Below are 22,154 nucleotides of genomic sequence, written 5' to 3' on the forward strand. Positions count from 1 at the left end.
GGTCAGGTAAAAAAAAGGTTAATACAGAAGCTTAAGAAGAAAGCGACCTCTATGATTAATGGGATTTGTTAACTGGCTAAGTTCAGGACCCGTAAAGGGCATAACTGAAATTAATACTACGGGCTGGCCTTGGTCTCCTGACTGGGTCTTATCGATAATAACTTTGCTGTAAAGACAACTTGGCCAATGACCACAGGGGTGGACTGTGCAGAGAAGAGGTCACACAGCAGGCCTAAACCTCCATCCTTGCAAAGGCCTGCTGACAAGGCTGGCCCTTAGCTGGTATCTGGGAACTTAAAGATATCTGAAGGGTTCCTGTACCCCAAATGTTAACAGTGGCTCACCCCAATTGTACAAAAAAATACAGTTTATGCTGAACACCTGCTTTCCTTCTGGGAGTCTGGCAACTGGTATGTCCTAGACACAGATGCCAATGTGACCAGCCCTCAGTAAAAACTCCAGGCACCTGGTTCGTAATGAGCTTCCCTGGTAGACATTTCACATGTGATGCCACAACTTATCACTGGGGAAATGAAGCATGTATTGTGTGATTCCCTGGGGGAGGCCCCTTAGAAGCCTGTATCTGGTTTCTCCAGACTTCACCCCATGCACCTGATTTTGCTTTGTATTCTTTTGCTGTAGTAAATCATAGCTGTAAATATGACTGTATGCTGAGTAATATGAGTCTTTCTAGAGAATCACCGAGCCTGAGGGTAGTCTTGGGGATCCCCAACACAACTGGGAATAAGTGTAAAATGTTTGACAGAGCAGGAAGGCAAGTGCGGCTGAAGCCACGTGAGCAAAGAGGAGTGGCAGAAGATGAAGTAGGCGAGACAGTAGGGGCTTGGTCATGGAAGGCCTCAGTAGTAAAGGTAAGAAGTTAAGATTTTATTCTGCATGTGACGGGAAGCTACTGGAGACTTCTGAACAGGAAGAAAGATTGGACACTGGGGGCTGGAGAAGAGCTGAAAGCAGGGACAGACTTCTTTAAGAGAATAAATATGGCAGTGACATGGTTGGGAAACTGACAAAGGACGCAAGGCTAGAAGTAACTGTCACATAACAAGGTTCTAATGTAGTTGGGACTGCACCCACACAAAGCCATGCATATACAAGTCATGTGACATAAGCCTTTTCATGTATTAATAATAAATTAAAAACAAGTCTAAATAAAAAGGAAACAATAAAGTAGTTATTTAAAAACTAAAACAAACAAGTGAACCCAAGTTTTTATAAAGTTGATATCACCTCACAGAAAATTATTCAAGTGATTTAAAAATACCATGTTACAAATTTATAGTAAAATATATACTAAAAACAAAAAGAACCATACAGAAATCTTAAACCACATCCTGTTGTTAGTGGTAAGGTGGCCACTGTTATTTTGAAACTATATATACATAGTTTTAGACACACATATATTAGGATAAAGCAGTGTAACATTAATGTCCTTAGGTACCAGTTTTAGCATCAGGGAAAAGAATGAGACACAGATAAAAGGAAGAAGCAAAAACCCTGGGGGGTGGAAAGGGCTAGCAGCCCATAAAACAGAAACAGAGAGGTGGCATGATCAGATCACCTTAGAAACTTGCTAAAAGAGATCTTCTGGCAAACACACTAGACACGTTTACTACCAGCAGAGTCCTTATTTATGAAATGCTTTAGCAGGATGGACTTGGTCTACCTAGACTGCTCACGGTACATAAACCTGAGTTGTACGTATTTAGGCATGACTTCCTAGAAAATTTCACACAAGCTATGCAGTTATCAGAGAATAAACGGAGATGTTTCATAACTGAAAGAGCTCCCATGTGTGGAAGTCACTCCACACACATCACTAGGAGGCTTCACATGTTGAAATCTGGGCCAGAGTGCATCCTAATTGAGGCAAGACAGGACCTGGGAGCAGCTCTGGCAGACAGACTTTTTTACACTTTGCCTGTGTGTTGTGATCACTGTATCTTTGAAAAGATTAGTCAAGTTTGTTAGTGGGTTTGATCTGATTCCTGTGAGTCCAATTTGTCAATCCAAACTTTTGTGTTATCTTATCTGTAATACTTAATTTGAAATGTTAGAATTAGTATGAATAATACATTTCTTTACCCTCTCTACCAAAAGACCCAATAGTAATGACAAATCAGATGCAATGCATGTCCCTGGTGCACAGATTGTAGTATCTAAATACTATTCCCCACTAAAACAATCTGGGTTCCTTGGAGAACTAGCTGAGATTCATTTCTGGGCCACGAAATGTATAAAATGAATTAGGGACATCTTGTCCTGCCTGAAAAGAAAAAGGTTTAAAAGTCACTTAATATTAGTTAAAAGAACAAAGGAATGAAGTTAAAGGGACTCTCAATGGCCCCAAATGGGATAATGTGAGCAACAAATGGGAATGATTGCAATAAAACCAAGCATAAAAGTATATAAAACCCATGGATTTGTAGTAATGCACAAAAGCAAAGCAAAGCAAAACAAACCAACAAATCAACAAACAAAACACACTCACTGGTCTCCTTTGGAGGCTGCTAGAAAACCAAATTATTTTGAAAATATTTGAAAATATTTCAAGGCAAAGAATCAAGCATTTATCCTGCTTCTTCGTATCAACTATATTTCAGTGTAACTAAATAGTTAACGAGGGAAAATTCTTTGTAAGACAATCCCAGGTAATAAATGCAGGAGAAATGATGCATTAGGAAGTTATCACTTTGCAACTCTAAAAGAAGTAATGAATCTAGACAATACCACAGTTGCCAAAACCTCTAGGTGAAGTCAGTGAGGAACTTTGAAATGGCTGGATTGGGCTGACACCACTCAACCACACTGATCAATCTCCAGATGTGCAACAGACACTACATGCCTCCCAATGTAATGTAATAAGAAATGTAAACCACTCTCTATGAAACAGTATTAATTAAAAAATAAAAGACTTCTGTCGAAGATGGAGGCATAGGTAGACACATATCGCCTCCTCACACAACCATACAATTACAACGACCTCAAAACAAAACAAAAAAACAAAACAACCAGAACTGCCAGAAAATTAACTATATGGAAGTTCAACCACCACAGATTTAAAGAATTAATACTCATCCAGATGGGCAGGAGGGGCGGAGAGGACACAGTGTGGTGGAGGGAGGCAGCGGTGGCCAGTGAGGCAGCAGCTGCGGCTGGCCAGCTGTGAGGGACACCTGGGGAGCAATCCTAGCCCTAGGCCAGTACCCGCAGCTCAAGGTCCCAGAGCAAGGGAAAATCAAGCCTCATTGCTTCTGGCTGTGCAAACCAGTGGGGGTTGGGGCGGCGGAAGAAACTGCTGATCTCTCAGTAGAGTCTGCTTTCTTAGAGGCCCCCACGGTCCTAGAACGTCCACAGACTCACCCACTCTGGGAACGACGGCCAAGACAGCAGCTAGAGGGGCGCCAGTCCCATATGGAAGTTGGAGAAGTGTCTGGAAAAGGGGCAAGTGCTGAGCAAGAAGCATTGTTCCTTCTCAGACCCCTCTCCCAAACACAGTACCACAACGTAGTGAAACAGGTCACCCTGTACTGACAATACCTAAGGCTCTGCCCCTTACAGTGCGTAACAGGTGCAGCAGCTCTACCTAATACACAGAGGCAAACACAGGGAGGTTGTCAAATTGAGACAGAGAAATATGGCCCAAAAGATAGCCAACCTAAAAGATGCAGAGTTTCAAACACTGGTGATAATGTTCAGAGAAATGCTGAGTACAGTAAACACATAAGGGAAGAAATGAAGGCTACACTAAATGAAATAAAGAAAAATCCACACAAAACCCATAGTGAAGGGAAGGAAGCCATGGTTCATTCAAATCAATGTATTATAACATAAGGAATAAATAAATAGTCAACTAGCACAGAATGAAGAAACGAGAATTGAAAAAAACAAGGAGAGGCTTAGGAACCTCTAAGACAACTTTAAACATATTGACATCTGAATCATTGTGGTGCCAGAAGGAGAAGAGGAAGAGCAAGAAATTGAAAACTTATTTGAAAAAATAATGGAGGAAAACTTCCCTAATTTAGTGAAAGAAATACAAGTCCAGGAAGCACAGAGGATACCAAACAAGTTGGACCCAAAGAGGACCACACCAAGACACATCATAATTAAATGCCAAAGGTTAAAGATAAAGAGAGTATTTTAAAAGCAGCAAGAGAAAAGCAGAAAGTTACCTACAAAGGAGTTCCCATGGACTATCAGCTTATTTCTCAAAAGAAACTTTAGGGCAAGAAAGGGCTGATAAGAAGTATTCAAAGTGATAAAAACCAAGGACCTACAACCAAGACTACTCTATCCAGCAAAGCTATTATATAGAATGGAAGGGCAGATGAAATGCTTCCCAGACAAGGTGAAGCTAAAGGAGTTCATCATTCCAAGTCATTATTATATGAAATATTAAAGGGGCATATGTAAGAAAAGAAGATGAAAACTATAAACAGTAAAATGAAAGCAAACTCAAAACTATCAACAAATGAATTTAGAAAACAAAAACAAACTAAGCAAACAAGCAGAACAGGAACAGAACCGTAGGTATGGAGATCACTGGAGGGTTCTCAGTGGGGAGAGGGAATGGGGAAAGTGGAGGGAAAAGGTGCAGGGATCAAGAAGCATAACTGGTATGTACAAAATAGACAGGGGGATGTTAAGAACAGTAAAGGAAATGGAGAAGCCAAAGAATTTATATGCACGACCCATGGACATGAACTAAGAACACTGAAGCTGGGTGACAGTGGGGGCAAAGGGATGTCATTACACCCTCACTTTTGTACATGTTTGGAAATCTCCCTGATAAAAAATAAAAAGGAATAGCTTCTGGGACAACTTCAAGTATACTAACAATTGCATCATGGGGGTGCCAGGAGGAGAAGAGAGAGCAAAAATTGAAAACCTATATAAAAAAAATGATGGAAAACTTCCCTAACTTGGGGAAGGAAATAGACATACAAGTCCAGGAAGTGCATGCAGAGTACCAAACAAGATGAACCCAAAGAGGCCCACACCAAGGCACATCATAATTAAAATCCCAAAGGTTAAAGACAAAGAGAGGATCTTAAAAGCAGCATGAGAAAAGCAGTTAATTATCTAGAAGGGAGCTCCCATAAGACGATCAGCTGATTTCTCAACAGAAACTTTGCAGGCCAGAACGGATTGGCAAGAAACAGTCAAAGTGATGAAAAGCAAGGACCTAGAACAATGATTACTCTACGCAGCAAAGCTATCATTTAGAATCAAAGGACATATAAAAAGCTTCCCAGCCCTAGCTGGTGTGGTGCAGTGGATTGAGCAGCAGCCTGTGAACCAGAAGGTCACCAGTTTGATTCCCTCTCAGGGCACATGCCTGGGTTGCAGGCCAGGTCCCCATTTGGGTCATGCAAGAGACAACTAACTGATGTTTCTTTCACACATCAATGTTTCTCTCCCTCTCTCCCTCCCTCCCTCCCCCCCTCTGAAAATAAATAAAATAAACAAAACTTCCTAGACATGAAAAAAACTAAGGGAGTTCTCATCACCACCAAACCAGTATTACATGAAATGTCTTCTTTAAAAGAAAAAGAAAAAAAAAGAATAATAAGTTGTCAATAAATACGTATCTATCAAGAATTGAATTAAAAAAAAAAACCCCACAATATATATGAACAAGCAGAAGAGAAACAGATTCACAGAGAACTCTTATAGACAGTTACCAGATTGGAGGCGGGGAAAAAGGGAAACAGATTAAGAAGTAAAGCTTGGTAATTAGAGAGCAGTCAAGGGGATGTAAAGTACAGCATAGAGAATACAGTCAATAACATTCTAATAACTATATATGGTGTCAGACGGGTGTGAGATTTATCAGGACAACCACTTAGTAAGTTACATAATGTCTAGTTACTAGATTGTACACCTGAAACTAATATAATATTATGTATCAACTGTAATTGAAAAATTAAAAAAACATTTAAAAGAAAAAAAATAAAAAGGAATGAATGAAACTATAATACTTGGTCTAAATTTAAAAGTGGCCTACGTGCAGGAAAGAAAGGTAGTTTCAAAGGAAGTAAACACAGTCACTTTTCTGAAGAAAAATTTAGCAATATGTATCAAATATATTTAAAATTTTTATATTCAGTCCAGAAAATTCACTTTTAAGAACCAATTCTCAGGAAATTTTCATAGATATGCACAAAGGTACATCTAAAATGATCTTCCAGCCAAAAAAAGGAAGTAACCCATTTCAAAGTTATAGTGCATTTACATGTAAATATTTTATAGCCATTAACCATCAAATTGTAAAAGAATACTAAATGATATGGGAAAATGGTCAAGATAAAACTGTTATGGGCAAAATGCAGGCAGTAAAATAGTATATACATTTTGACCCAACTTAGTCTTAAAACCATGCATCTAGAAAAAAGCCAGAAAGAGTAATTCTCCATGATGTTAAGAGCTGTTATTTTTAGTTGATGGGATTAAGGTACTGTACTTTTAGTTTTTTACTGGTTTTTCTATTCATAAGTATGGAGTATTTATAATAAAAAATTAATATGTTTAAAAGGCAAAATCTCAATCAAGTCCTGCGAGTGGCTAACAATGGAACAGTAAGTGGGTACAGCAGTGATCTTTGATCTAAATGACAGAACGGTGGTGGCATAGGACGGAGTGGACACACTGATAATTAATATTTTAAAGGACAGGTATCTAGCACACTCTATGGTGAGAAAGTTCATGTTTTAAGTTTAAAAATAGAGGGTGTTAAGGTGAAAGTCAGGAGAGGACTAAAGTTCATGTAAGCCTAATTGGAGAAGGATAAACAAATTACCTAAGATGATTGAAAAGGTCACTGCAGTAAAAATCCTAACACCTATCTGAAAACAACCAAAATAGCCTGTTGGACAATCCTTCCTGAGTTTCCTTTGTGTGTACCACTCTGACAGATTACTATCTACTGGGGTCCAAAAAGAAATGTTAGAATATTAATATAATACAAATGCTATTTTGACTACTGTATTTGGCTTATGTGAGTCAAATCTGTTACGTGAATAACTGATATATTAAAATGTAGAAAATTTATAAAACTCCATTCTATACATTATATGTTGTTAGTAATAAGAAAAACCAGACTTCTGCATCTTTTTACACTAGTTTTAAGTTCTCAGTTGTCTCTTTCCTAAATCAGGCAAAAGTAAAGAAAACGTCCACACTACCTGGTTTCCGAACTTTCGTTGGTTCTTCATAATCCTTGTTTTCTGGATTTGAAGATTCTAGAAAGCTGATTTCTTCTGTGACACTTTCCCCTTCTTGGCTCCCGAGGCTGTCCTCTTCCTCTTCAATAGGTGATTCCAATTCTGATTCTTCTGAATCGAGAAATATCTGACCAGCCACTACTCTGCCTCCTGTGCTGTGGTCCTTTACCGACTCATCTGATGGCAAAGAAGTCTGAGAACAGGAAGTATTTTTAGTGGTCAATGGTAACCAAAACTCGTTTCAATCTAATTTGATCATTACTTTTATAATCCAGATATATCTCCTTTAGCTCCTTGAATGTGTCATACTTGCTCATCTCTATAGGCTTTTATATGTGTTTGTCACATTGTCTTTGTCACATGCCTAACACCGACTCTTCAAATTTCAACTTAGTTTACTTCCCCCAGGAGGCCCTTCTTAATTCCTAGAATCTGGGTTAGGGTCTTCCCCTACATACTCCCAACATATCTTATACTTCTCCTTTTGACAGCCCTGTGCTATAACTTCCTGTTTCTTATATACAATATATTCCCCCTAACCTAGAGATCAGGGGATCATAACTGACTGGTCTCCTTGTATACATAATTATCAACCTTATCCACTCAATAAACCAATTTAAGTACATAACTCAATAGTTTTTTTTAAAAAATTGATGTAAGTAAAAATAAATGGCAGAGGTTCAGTTTTTAGAATTAGAAAACCTAAAAACTAAAAAAGTAGGAATAAAATCAATCTCTCATTGGCAGAACATTCAAACTGAAATTAAACCCAATAACCAACACTCTTAATGGAAATATTTATTCTCTCTCCTATAGGTCAGTGATTTTTTTCCTTCATAAGAACTAGAACTAATATTGATACCAGCTATCTTTTTCTTTTTTAAAATTAAATTCTGTTGCTCAAAAGATACGGATTTAATATCCTTTGTTTTAAAGCAGACAGCACATACGAGTCAACGCAAATTTTAGTCGGCAGCCGTCCGTCTCGAGAGACGATGGTGTAGCTTCTTAAGAGTCTATCTGCACCACCGAGAATGGCTGTGCAGTCCGACTTGGGAGTGACACGGTATCTGTCTCCTCCCGTGTTAAATCGACATCTTGCGATGACGCTGGAGTGTCCTCTCCAGTGAAGCTGAAGCTACAGAGCCTGGGCAGGGTGATATGGAGGGTCTGCTGTTGCCCATGCAGCAGACCCCCCCCTCTCTTCGCAGCTGAAGGGTCCAAGGGAAAGACGGAGTCAATACAGCTTGGCTTCAGGTGCGCCGCAGGAGTTGCCGGTGTTGACTACAACGTCAAACCGCCTCAGGGACTCCGGCTCCGGATTTTCTGTCGGGGTTTACTCCCTTAGCCTTTCCCCTGAAGAGGTATGCCGCAAGGCAGCGGAGGTTTTTTGGAGTCAGAGTTTTCCTTCTCTGATGTGCCCTGACTGGAAGATCGAACCAGCGACACTTAGCTCGCAGGCCGACGCTCAATCCACTGAGCCAAACCAGCCAGGGACCGAAAATTTTAGTACGCACCTGGGAATCTAAGGATTCGTCCTGGCCACCTTCTTCATCTAGAAAGAAATTTTAAGACAACTTAGTTATCTTTCTTGTTGGGAAATCACAGGTATTATTAAAAGAAAGCATTTAATAAATATGACAAATAATAATCAGACATTGAATAAATAAATCTAGAATGATCTAAAACTGGTTTTATTCAGCAACTGTTCAAAAAAAGATTAAGCGAAAAGAGAAAAGTGGGTGGGGGTGGGAGTTCTTCCTTTTTCCAGGAAAGACATTGGCTTTATCTGTTACACAGCTAGGAAGACCAACGACTCCCGCACCGAAACCCGATGCTTTAGATACCATCCAATTCTTCTGTATATGTTTAGTCTGACTACTGAGAATGAATTAGTAAATTTATAAAAATAAATTTCTCATTTTGTGGTTCAGGATTCTACCTATTCTTTCCTTCTGCTTAGAATCTGTCAGTGCTGATTAGCACTTTATTGTTCACAAACACTACTAAAGGCAGACACTAAGATTTATTATTATTATTAGACAGTAGAGTTCCTAGATTGAGATACTTAAGATACTCTATTTTATTGAAGAGGTAACCAGATACAGATAAAAAGTAGCATCATCCTATCATGTATTCATTCACAAAAGATCTATTTAGTTAGCTTATATTAAACAAACAATGAATCCAGCCACTAATTACAGCTTTCTTTCAAATTCATATTTGCTGTCTTGGCTTTGTCTGATTAATGTATATTAATTTTCCTTCTATTATTCTTTTTGTGTTTTCCTGCTATTACTTCAATTCTTCTTTTTCCTGTTCTTATATAAACATGTTCAACAACCCAATGTCCATATGCAAATGTTTGCTCTTTGTGTTCCTGGCCAGTTAGAAACAAACAAACAGTCAGATGATCTCTAAGTTTCCTTCTTCTTAAAATTACCAAATTTTAGATAGAAGTGAGTTTCAGTTTTGCCTGTTCCATAAGTTGCATGAGAAATTAACCAGAATACAAACTGTTATAAGACCATGAGATTTTTACTAGAAAATGTGGTGTTGGTAGCCATTTATCTTTACTTCATAAGGTCATATCCTGAATATTATTCATAACTTGTAATTCTCTAAAGTATAACAAAAACATGTTCTGGAATTTGTATTATCACAGTACTGAGCTAACTTTAAGAAGTATAACCAACTCAAAATTATGTGTAAAACACACAACTCTATTTCACAGCATTTGTTTCTTTTGTACATTTGAAAAAAGTCTCCATGTGAGGTTCTGTCATATACAAAAGCACTGTCAATTGAAAGAAACAAATTATAGCTACTTTCGTATTCATTACTTTTAGATTACCTTCTAAGTATGTTTTATTTCTGGTGGGTGTGGAAGAGAAGGGCATAGCATGTATTAATCCATAGTGCCCATACATTTAGGTAGTGATTTCAATGAATTAATAATCATTCTTCAAGCTAACTTTTTCTCAAGTATCACCCAAAGTCCAAGTTCTAACATATGGTTCAAATTTCATTCTCAAAAATCTTTGGATAAAGGGAAAAAATTTCATCTCTCTCTATACTGAAGTTGTATGTGTGGATGTATTTAATCAATCACGAACACAAACTAGTTAATATATCAAGAGCAGGCATTAAGTATGCAAATGTATATGGTATATCCCAATACTGAAATGTTAGATTTGAAATTCTTAGTCACTAAATCATTAATCCAGTACCTTGTCATAACAGGTCACATATGTAGCTAATCAGTAAATAATATAGACGCCTGTAAATAAATTTTAAGACATGTGCATTTGAGACACTACAAGCTGTTGGGCATTCATGTGTTTTTTGAACTCCCAAGAGACATGGGAACTTCTGACATCAGGGTTATTTCATGTGAATTGCATCATACTTCTCTCTCTTCTCTCTTCACAAACTAGGAATAGATACTAAGGTTACTGGTAAATAAGAGAATTCTTTCTCATTTACTAAAGTGGGAGAAGCTATTCCAGATGGCAGTTTTCAAGCATAAGCTATTTTCTCTTTTAAACTGATATATTCATTCACATAACACATTTAAAGAAGTTGCTTATAACCTAGAAACTTCTGCTATGTAGAAGTCAGTAAAGATTAAAGACACCGAAGTTATACATAAATAAAAAGAAAACAGTAATGGTTTTATCAGAACACAATCATCAAGCAACAAGAAAAATGCATGAGAATTAAATGAGTTACCGATTTCTCACTCAACAGTATTATATCCAAAATATAATGTTTTGCATTACTTCAGTAATTGTATACTTTCCTTTGAAAAGTATCAATTTTCATTCTTTCTTTTTTTTTAATCAGCTAACAAAATTGCAAAGTACCAGAGATATTCTCTCAGGAAGACGTACTTATTACAAATTCATTTTCCAACTCATCATGTAAATTACACTGATACACTTTCAAACACAGAAAGTCTTAAGAGTTTGGTGCAAAGAGACATCCTGTCTTCTGCTTTGACATCGGTTCTGTGCAGATCCTAGAATACTCCTGATTCTTAATTGCTCCAAATATAAGGGCTGGAGAGCTGGGTTCAAAACCTGACTTCATTATTTATTAATTTTATACATGTGGCTCAATATCGCAAACCTGCTTAGCCTCGTTTTCCTCAATGGGTCAAAAAGGAATAATATCATCTGCCCTGTTGACTCACAATGTTGTGAGGAGCAAAAGAACAATGAAATTAAACATCCTCTACAATCTGAAATCTACTCTTTGAATATATGGTATTAACATAATTATTACTTGAAATACCTAGCAGTGGACCTAGTTTAAAAGACTGTAACACTGTTTGCCACAGAGAGAAAAGTAAACCATTTGCCTATTCCTGTCCAAAAAAACAAACAAAAAGCCATGTATTTCTAAGTGAGAAGAGCTACAGTATTTCTCACTATTACCTTGAGAAAATGAAGGAGGAATATCTTTTTAATCTCCTTCTTTAAACTTATCTATTCACAGGGAAAACATTTCCAATAAAAGTACTATTTTTTAAAAATGCCTCTAAAACAAGGTATTAGATAACAGCTGTGAATGGTGATAGGATCAAAATTCTCATTGTTGGCTGACAATCATATTCTACCTGCTAATAAATGCGACTTGTTCTGGGTAACCATTAACATTCAAACTTTAAGTCAACATAAAATTATACCCCAAAGCCAGATTTTTGAATAGGAGCAAATCTTTAAGTCTAAACTAAAAATGAGACTGACATCCTATATAAATAAGCAACTTAATGAATTAAAAAAGTCAACTGAAAATCCATGTACTCAATTTATAAAACTGTATCTCACAGAAGTGGTTTATGATGTTAGTACTTCATATGAACACAGTACTCCCTTTACTGCCTGCCAGTCTATACATCTACATTACTTAGCTCTGGCTAAGGAAGGTTTTGCCTCTACCAGAGAAATGTTTTGACACACTTTAACTATGATGGAAATCACAGCAGACATTTCTTGAACCTAGTCCTCTGCTTATAGCAACACAACCCAAAGATTTAACACTTCAGTATTAATAGTCTTCCATTGTAACATACTGAGAATCCCCACTGTTGATTAAATAGCATGTCCATGGACATGAAGCTCCAAATATATAACATCCAGTCAAAGGAAGATGCGGAAAAAGTGTTTGTATGCTTTAATGTTCTTTATATTCTGCAAATTAAATTCAGAGGGGGTATGTACTTTCACTAGTAGTTCTCACAGTTTAGGGAAGATTCACTTGTGAAGCTTGTTAAACTACACACACCCTTACCTGTTCCAGACATAAACCTCCATCTTTAACAAATCTCTAAGAGCTATTCTGATGCAGGTGGTCCATCAAGTCCTTTACCTGCTACATGCAACAGTTTCTTTTCATACTTTTTTTGTTCAAATGACTGTTAGCAGTGTTTCAAGAGTTATGTCAACTTTTCAAAATGTGGTCATCAATACAAACCAGCACTGAAAGGGGAGGCAGGGGAGTCTGACCTCAAACATGATGCTGGCCTTAAAGTAACTAGCATATGCTTGTTGCTTTTGCAATGGTATATCAAATCACACTATGGATAGAATTTTAGGATTAGACCTCTTATTTTAGAAGCAGAATGACGTTACGGCATTGACTTACAACTAGGACAGACAATTTGGGGATTCAAATAACCATCTGGGAAATTTTCTGTTGAAAAATAAATTTGACATTTATACCATGCCTTGTTCTAAAAAAACTTAAAGCCACAGAACAGCTGTCTTGTTAAGAAAAAGTGATTGAAATTCAAAAGCTTTACTGTACAAATTGTTTCTTTACCACTTAGATAAAAACACAAGTGCTTCTTTACCAACAATCTCAAAACAGAAATTTTCAGAGGTAGGCACATTCAAGTTTCAAAAAGAAAATTATTTTTAGAACCAGAGTATAAATCAGCTAATCGAAAAATCAAATTCAAAACCACGTGAATTTCTGTATCTACCAAAAAGTTAAAACTAGTTGCTATCCTTTAAAAACTTATAGGGACCATGATTTTCTCATACATTATAAAATTACTGTCAACACACGTGGGGCAACTCAGAAACACCGCGACGGAGGTAAAAACCACTTTCCTAGGAAGACTTCTTTAAAAGGGGATGGAAAGAGACACAATCACATCCAAGGTTTTCATTATTAATTAGACAAAGGGACTGGGGGCCCATCTCAGGTGCTAAGCAGACCGCTGTCAACATCCCGGTTCTCACGGACCTGGCTCCGCCTAGGGACAACCTCAAGTATGTCAATTACCTAATTTTACTAACCCCGAATCCAGCGTTTCAGACCCAGCCCCGCACATAATGCACGCGAGAGTTGAGAAAGCGCCAGCAGGGCCCCCGTGTCCCCGTGGGTCTCAGCCAGCTGTGGGATTCGCTCCCAAGGAGTCAAGTCCCCGTTCGTGAGAAGGAGCCGTGGAAAGTTTGTGAAGTGAGAAGAGGTGTGGGCACGGTGACCGCCCCTTCTTTTCCTCTGCTCTCCAGTTCCCTCAACACCCCCTCTGGCGCAGGCCAGCCGGAGCCCAGGGAATGACAGTGAGTGGAGGCAGGTGCTGGCTGTGTCCAGGGACGAGTGGAGTCTCCAGCTCGAGCCCCCAAGGCCCTACCCTGGGTGGAGGCCGGAGGGGGCGGTGGCTCCCGACCTCCAGCACGAGGGGGCGGATACTGACCCGAGGACGCCGAGGCCGTGCCCAGCAGCACCGCACAGAGCAGCAGCGTCAGCCCGACCCGGACCCGCATCCTGCTCTCGGGGCCGCTACCACCGCCGGGAGCTGTCGCTTTCGCCTCTGCCACCGCCTAACCGCTGCTCTTCCTGCTCTAGTCTCCTTCCTCCGCCCCTTCCCAGGCCTCCCTGCCCTAGACGCAGCCTATCCCCGCCTGCCGCCGCGGACTCCAGGCCCAATCGTTGTGGTACTCCCGCCCACCTCACTGCCCCGCCCCCGGAGTCATGCATCGGCCAATCCTTATGCGAGGCTCCCACACGGTCTTTCCCGGTTGGACCACGGCGTCACCGACATGGCCCCAGTTAATTGGTAGCTTCTGGGTTCAACCATCTCGGAATCAGAGCGTGATTCCTGGGTTGGGAAATCACCTAAGACTACAAGTCCCACAATGCATTTTATGGGCTTCTCTCGTTGTGTGCTCTTGGGAAGCGTAGTCCGTAGTGTGGTATGCTTTGAAAGTGCAGGTGGCTATTGAACAGAACTTAGGTAACACCTGGGCTGAACACTAACTCAAGGCCTTGAAACTCAGGTTTTTTTTTTTGTTTTGTTTTGTTTTTTTTTGTTTTTTAGCCAAAATAAATTTCAAGAAGCAAACATTGTAAGGTTAAGAGCTTGTAATGTGTTAGCTCTTGCTCTTTGTTTTATTTAGAAAATTTGAATTGGAATAGTGATATCGGCGAGGAAAAAACAGAACTGGTAGACTGAATTCAAGGTTGCTGTTTTTTTTTTTTTTTTTTTTTAACTTAGGTGAAACAGTACCATATATTTGGAAACCAGGATAGAACTCACCACCGGTTTTCCTATCCCTGACAAAACAAAGGGAAATAAACCCCGCCCATTGCAAATCATTTCAATGCTAGTTTTCATTTTTATGAGGGCCATCAGATAATAATTATCCAGAAAAATGTGTCAGTAGCCTTTACAAAACCCTTCCAAACACTTGTCCTCATCAGTCTCTTTTTGTAAGTTACATTGTTCTCCTTTATTGATTAGGTGCAGGAGTCTAGGTTGATTTTTTGGAAAAAAGGTGACAGTGAGTACATTGCAGAAACAGAAATTGCCTGTGTACCAACTCCAGACATGTTCTCACTTGGTAGCAGGGCGATAGCTTTGTGTTCCTGACCCTTCATCAGATCGTGCCATTCTGCGTTTCCTAGGATCCATCCACAGCTCTTAGGCCTGGAACCTAGACAGCTGAGTTCAGGGTTTTGGAAGGGTCACACTCACCACGTATCTTGATACTTCTGGGCATTTAGCTTCCATTTTCTTTGATAGAGAGTTCTCTGTTCCATATGACATTGAAGGGGATGAGGAAAAGTATTGTCCCATAAAAAAGAGTTCTCTTTCCTATTACTACTTCCTTTCCATTCATCTCTACTTCTTTGTGTTTTTTTAAATTAGGTTTTATTTTCAGAAAGTCATCATTCATTCCAGTTTGTCTAATAGATTACGTAATCAAGGGGTTTAAAAAAAGTTAACCAAGAAATCCTACTTTCATCTGCAAAAGTTATGCTATGCTGTTAAATACAGCCAAAATTATAATAATAAAGATTTCACTAAGTCTATCAGATCTTGAGGATTATCCACCAACACTCATAAGAAAAGGACAAAACTTTTCCCTCCTTAAAAGCTGTATCACTTTTTAGGAAACCGATAGAGCTTCTGAAAGCCTCAACATTTGTGATTATGCCCTTACACAAGTATTTTTACACAATCTATTGCCAGGTCAGCTAGAAGTCAACAGGCTTGATGGCGGCAGGTAAAACACATCCCTGCAGATCTGTTGCTGTTTATGATGACATTTGGAGGGCCCAAACTGCAACCCCAGGGGCTCTTCCCATTGTATTCACAAATTATACATACACATATGAAGGGTATTCCCACCAGTAATATTCAAAACAAGGTCACTTAATACTGCAAATCACAGGTAGCATAGAATGTTCAAATGTTCAGTTTTGAACTGTGTGCAACCAAGCCAAATATCCCACCATTCCAATAAAAAAAAGAGGGGAATAGTTTTAAAACACCATTAGTTTATGTGGTTAAGTATTTCTAGTAAAAGACAGAAAAGCCCATAGAAAATTTGGGGACAGGAGAAAATTCAGATCTCAGCCACCGGTACCTTTCTAAAAGCACACTTAGTGTTTCTAAGCCCTGCCATCTGGAAAGCTTACTTCTTGCTTTGCCAGACACCTTCTAGTTGTGAATATGGTGATCATTCCAATCACCGTGCATTAAGAATCTTGTTGCCCCTGACTGACAGCTCACATCTGGAACATTTATCATGCCTGCATGGCCATACAGGGGCCAGAAGGAAGAGGAGGATATGGAAGCCTTCCCTGTGAGAGATTGTTGAAAAAAATAAAACCTTGCCCCAACCCCCCCCCCCCCCACAAAGTACTGATCACACTATTGAACTACATCCAAGGAACAAGAGAAGAAATAGCTGAGGATTGCAGAGAATCTAGTCAAGCTGTCACTGCAAAGAGCAGAGGAAGAAGCATGTAACATAGTTCACATCACATATGCTTCACTCTTAAAACTCTTTCCTCAAATGGACCTTCTCTGCAAACAGGACCGGTCTTTAAAGTTTTCGAGTCTCTTTCTTATTCAAGTTGCTCCAAATCGTTTAAGTCTTTCCAGCAGGATCCAGTTGGAAAATACAAAGCTTTTGGAATGCGGCAGGAGATTAGGAGAGGCCTTCATCGTAATGATTTAGAGCAAAAAGTTTCCAGGCTGCTGCCAGCCACTGGGTCACCAGCAGAACTGTTTGCCCTGATACACTTGTCCCATCATTTTTGTTACACAGGTCCTCCTGGCAGCAGTTAGACTAGCTCCTTCTTCTCTAAGGTATTTGAAATAGAGTTGAAGTTGCAATGATCAAACCTCCAGCAGTGGTATTATGTTTGTGTCTTAGCTTTAACAGAGAAATGATGTGAACAATTGGACATGGCAGTGCAGCTACCACCTGGGCTCAGACAGGTGCAGCACTTCAGGCCAAGGACAAACAGAATGGACAGGGGCCTAGGCAGAATGAGCCCTCATCTACTTCCCTTTGTGACCACAGAATCTGACCTCACCCAGGTCCCACTTCCATTGCCACCCCCTCATCTGTATTTCTGTCACTAACAATGTTTCCTCAGACTTCCTTTAATTTTAATTTTTAAAAAAGATTTTACTTATTTATTTTTAGAGAGAGGGGGAAGGAGGGAGAAAGAAAAACATTGATGTGCGAGGGAAATATTGATCGGTTGTCTCCTGCACACCCCCAACTAAGGACCTGGCCCACAACCCAAGCATATGCCCTGACTGGGAATCGAACCAGTGACCTTTCAGTTTGTGGGCCAATGCTCAATCCACTGAGCCATACCAGCCAGGACCCTCTGATTTTAAATCACAGAGGAAAGTCCAGTATGTTTTCCTTCCTTTTTCATCTTGTTGATCATTGAGTCCTATACACTGAACTATACAGGCTTGAGCAAAATAGGTTTACAGTTGTGAGTCCATAAAACACAGAGTTTATTCTTGTATTATTATTTATTAATTATTGTACTATCTTCCATACAAACTACTGTACACCTACTTTTGCCCCATCCTGTATAATTACTCTTTTATGTAACTATTTTTCTTTCTCACTGAAAAACTTTCCTCCTGGCCCTCATTTCCCCTTACCTGCCTGATGCACCTGAGTTCTAGCCATATTCACCAAACTTATTCTTTCTTCATTCTAAACTAAACCACATACCACGTACCATGTGGCCAGATGACTTTTCCTTAAACACTGCTTTCATCTTCCTATTCAAAATGTTTCAATGGCTGCCTTTGTCATAAAATTTAAAAAATACTAGAACTTCTACTGACAAAACAGGAATTTATGCTAACAGTTTCATTTTCTTGGGGAAGTATTGGGGGAGAAACTTCTGGTTCCCCAGGAGAAGCAGTGATTACTTGACTGATAAGATTGAAGAAAGTTCCTTTTCTTTGCGGAATGCTTCTTATATTTCACGCCCCATGCTAGGTGCTGCTTGGACACATTAACCACTTGTTTTCCTGTTTTCTAGTGACTAGGAGGAAACATACTTTTTTTTTACCTTCTAAGTTGTTTTTGCTGGTTTAATAATCTAACATGAAATAGACAAAGAGGAGAAAATAACTAAATTTATTACATATGTACCCACAGGGGTTCCCTAAGAATAGGGGACGCAGGGAACAGGGCAGTTCAGGCTTGAATGCTATTCTGGACTACAGAGAGGGGAGCAAGTGTCTAGGATTTCAAAGGGAAAACATGCAATTCACAGGTAGATGAGAAAGAGCAAAAATTAGGTAAAGAAATTCTTGCCGGCCATCCAGAAACGATGGGACACAGAGGGGAGTCTAATAAACAGACTTTGCTTGGCTTCTCCCTGTCTGCCACACTTAGGTCATGTTATGATGCTAAGGTGATCATTCCCTTCCTTTAAGCAGGTTTTTTCTGAGTTCCATTAGGCAAGTAAAGGGGGAGGTTCAAAGGTCCTTTCATTTCTTAAAAATGGAATATATCTGAAGGAAACCAAAACACTAATTCAAAAGAACATAATGACCCCTGTATTTGTTGCAGCGTTACTTAGAGTTGCCAAGATAGGGAAGTAGCCCATGTGTCCATCAGTAGATGAGTAAATAAAACAACTATGGCACATTTACGCAATGGAATACTACTTGGTCATAAAAAAGAAGACAGTATGGAGGGACCTGGAGAACATAATGCTGAGTGAAATAAGTCAGCCAGAGAAAGACAAATACCATATGATTTCACTCATGTGTGGAATCTAATGAACATACTGAACTAACAGGCAAAACAGAGACAGACTCATAGAGAGCAGGATGACAGCTGGGGTGTGGGGGAGGGGAGGGAGAGATTGAGCAAAAAGGAAAAAGGTCTCATGGGCATGGACAATAGTGTGGTGATTGCAGAGGAAGGGGGGACAAGGGGACTAAATGGTAACGGGAAAGATTTAATAATAAAACATATAAATAAAATAAAAAATAAAAAGAAAGAAAAATAGTTAGCTGAAAATAATATCTCAGGTAGATGTGTTTTTGGTGGCAAACTCTGCTTCCCCTTCCCAGATTACATGTTAACACACTCTGGCCTTCTCGTGGGCTCCCCTGCCCTTTTCCCACTGCCCCGGCTTCTTCTTAGTCACAACTTTGGCATCCTCCCAGTTTCACCTGCATTTATTCTTGACTGAGCCTTCTCTAACCAAGTCAGTCCTCAATAAAAAAAAAATTAAATTTATTGCAGGCAACTCCTCATTAATCTTCATATTTCTACAGAGCATTCACAAACTTGCTTTTTAAGTGGCTTGTAAGGTTGGTGAGCCCAAACACAATTATATAATTTTGTGTCTAGGTATATAGCATTGGATAGGTAGACAGTATATATAGGTATATAGCATTGCCACCTACTAGGATTAGATAATTATTTTTTCATTGATAGATACATGTTACCTATAAAGGGTTTTAATAATATTTTCAAAGTACTTGTTGTCTACTATAAGTTTAATCTTAAAATATCTTACAGGGAAATATTAAAGAGCATTGGTACCCCAATTATATAGAAAATGTACTTCACTCTTCTGTATCTCATCTGTAAAATAAGTATAATAAAATATCCCTCTTTGATTCCCTCACGGCACAAGTAAGAATTAACCAATGAATCCATAAATAAGTGGGACAACAAATCAATGTTCCTCTCTCTCTCATAAAAATAATTAAAAATCTAAAACAATATCTTTTTTAAAAAAACCAGGTCTGTTGTGAGGTTCAAAGAGATATGCAAGAAAAAAAAATTTTCTTCACTATACAATGTTCTACAAGTATTATTTCTTACTTATTGTTTGGGTAAAGCAAAGGAGCAAAGCAAATTTAAAAAGTTAGTTTTATTTAGACTAACAATATTAGTTTAATTCCCTTAATTTGGTAAGGGTTTAGATTTGCTAGTGCTATTGTCTTTAGCCAGCAATGAGTAAGATACGTACATGTTCTGGTAATGCTCCTAGGACCTTGACTTCTGGGGGAAATTTCAAGTCTCCAAAGGTGGCCTAGAATACATTGTGGGAAACCCAGATTTATTTTATCAGCTCACTACATTGCATGATGATTAATTAGTAAAAAGATTGTGAATTCTCCATAGACTTTATCCAATCTGGGCATACACTCCTCAAGATTTTCTGTCAATAATCCCTGTTCAAGTTATGTACTTACTCTACTAGTACAAAATGGAATATTATTTATTAATTCATAGACTTAGTCAATGTTTGCTCAGCTGCCTGTGCTGTTTAACTTGCCGCTATCAGTGTTCTGAGTCATTGTCATAGATTACTGAGTTGCAGAGAACCTGTTCTCTCTGCATTGCAACACAGCATAAGGCCCGACGGAGGTAGGTAATGAGTGCAGATGACACTGATGTGACCTTATTCCATTGAAATGAAATCAAGCAATCAGTAAATATTGAAGCCCTCCTGAAAGTGTGGAGGACATAAATCCAGCTTGCTCTTCACATAAATATGGCAAGATAATGCTGAGAGCCTTCTCCTAAGAATGGAGTGATTGTCACTAACTCTAGTCCACTATATCCTTCCCTGTGCTATTCTTAGGGATCTATTTGAGTTGGCAGTGTGGGCAGGCTGCCAGAGCTTGTATCAACATTATCTGCCAGGGCAGGATTAAGAAGAGGCAAGGAGCAAAATATTTTCCCCCCAGGCTGTGGAGAAGAATGCCCTTTCTTTGATACGCATAAGGTGAATTAAAGTCATTATTTTTGTGTTTCCTTTTCATGGGTAAATGAAAACATAAATCCTTGCACCATATTGTGCAATAGAACCTAGCATCTCCTCATGTACATTCTGAGCTCCTTCAATAAATGGACCTCATTGTATCACCTGTAATCCTGGAATTGTGTATGACAGGTACATACTTAGTAATACACATGAATAAGCTTTGTATGTTCACGGCCCTTTCTATGATTATCAAGTATCATACAGGTCCGAGTGTAGATCCCAGATTGCAGACCCATGTATCCAAAACCCCTAAGCTTTGAAAATGAGAGAATGCATGAGGTGTGCGTGGTGGGGAGGGGTTGGGATTCAGGCTCTATTTACCAAGTTTCATTCGGAAGTGACATTTACTTTGGAGGTGTGTATTCTTGCTAAGGGGTGTTGACTCAAACCAAGTAAAGGAAAAGCTAGAATACCTTTATACCCTGAATAAATCGACAGGCATCTTTTTGTCTACTTTTTCTTCGTAGCTTTGTTAACAACTGGTTCTGGAGAGAGAATAGATTAAAATTAAATTTCAATAAGAATTTGATTAAGTGAACTTCAAAAGGTGAAAATAAACAGCTTGGAGATCCCATTAAATTCAAAATACTTAATTCCTGAGTAGGTGGCAATGTATTTAATGAAGGCATGTTGGGTTGGGATCATTATACAGTCATATGATACTTAATGACAGGGATACGTACTGAGATATGGGTCATTAGGTGACCTCATTGTTGAGCGAACATCATAGAGTAACACAAACCTAGATGATATAGCTTGTACAGTATTCCCTCACTTATCGTGGGTATTACGTTCTAGAACCCCCCACAATAGGTGAAAATCCGTGAAGTACGAACCTTACATTTATTTTAGGATTTATATATATTTTAAGGCTTTATAAACCCTTCCCACAGACTTATAAACTGTTCCCAGTCCCTTATTAACCTTTCCCACTCCCTTATTAACCTTTTCCACACTTTTATAAACACTACTTATGTTCTTAAACATATTCTACACTCTTAAACCTTTGTGACTTTAACAACATACGTATACAGTACTTCAAAATTCCGTGATATAGCGAAAAATCCGCGGTAAATAATTAAATACAATACTAAAAAAAATTCCACGATACAGGGAGGCCGCCATAAGTGACTCGCGATATAGAGAGGGAATACTGTAACTGTAATTGTAGTTCTGTAGGACTGACAGCACAGTAGGTTTGTCTACACCGCTATCACCACAAACACAGGAGTAACTGCAGTGTAAACCCTGACAGTGGACTTTCCTTTTTGTAATGCAAGTGCCTGATGTGAGCTTTGATTGCTGAGGTATCCACTTCAAAGCTGGAAT

The 22,154-nt window shown here is 38.9% G+C and overlaps 1 protein-coding gene across 1 annotated transcript in view; it reads right to left on the bottom strand.

Annotated features, from left to right (window-relative positions):
- SEL1L (SEL1L adaptor subunit of SYVN1 ubiquitin ligase) overlaps nt 1-14,104 on the bottom strand; it is a 51,834-nt gene extending 37,730 nt beyond the window's left edge. Inside the window, exons 1-3 of the mRNA XM_090271269.1 lie at nt 13,954-14,104; nt 8,762-8,799; nt 7,206-7,437 (exon numbers count right to left, since the gene is read on the bottom strand). Coding sequence (XP_090127395.1) covers nt 7,206-7,437; nt 8,762-8,799; nt 13,954-14,023 — 340 coding nt within the window. The 5' untranslated portion in view covers nt 14,024-14,104. The remainder of the gene's footprint in view (nt 1-7,205; nt 7,438-8,761; nt 8,800-13,953) is intronic.
- Between the last annotated feature and the right edge of the window lie 8,050 nt (nt 14,105-22,154).

Source organism: Furipterus horrens, unplaced genomic scaffold, assembly GCF_987537825.1.
Source record: "Furipterus horrens unplaced genomic scaffold, mFurHor1.1.pri manual_scaffold_3, whole genome shotgun sequence".
Taxonomy (NCBI): Eukaryota; Metazoa; Chordata; class Mammalia; order Chiroptera; family Furipteridae; genus Furipterus; species Furipterus horrens.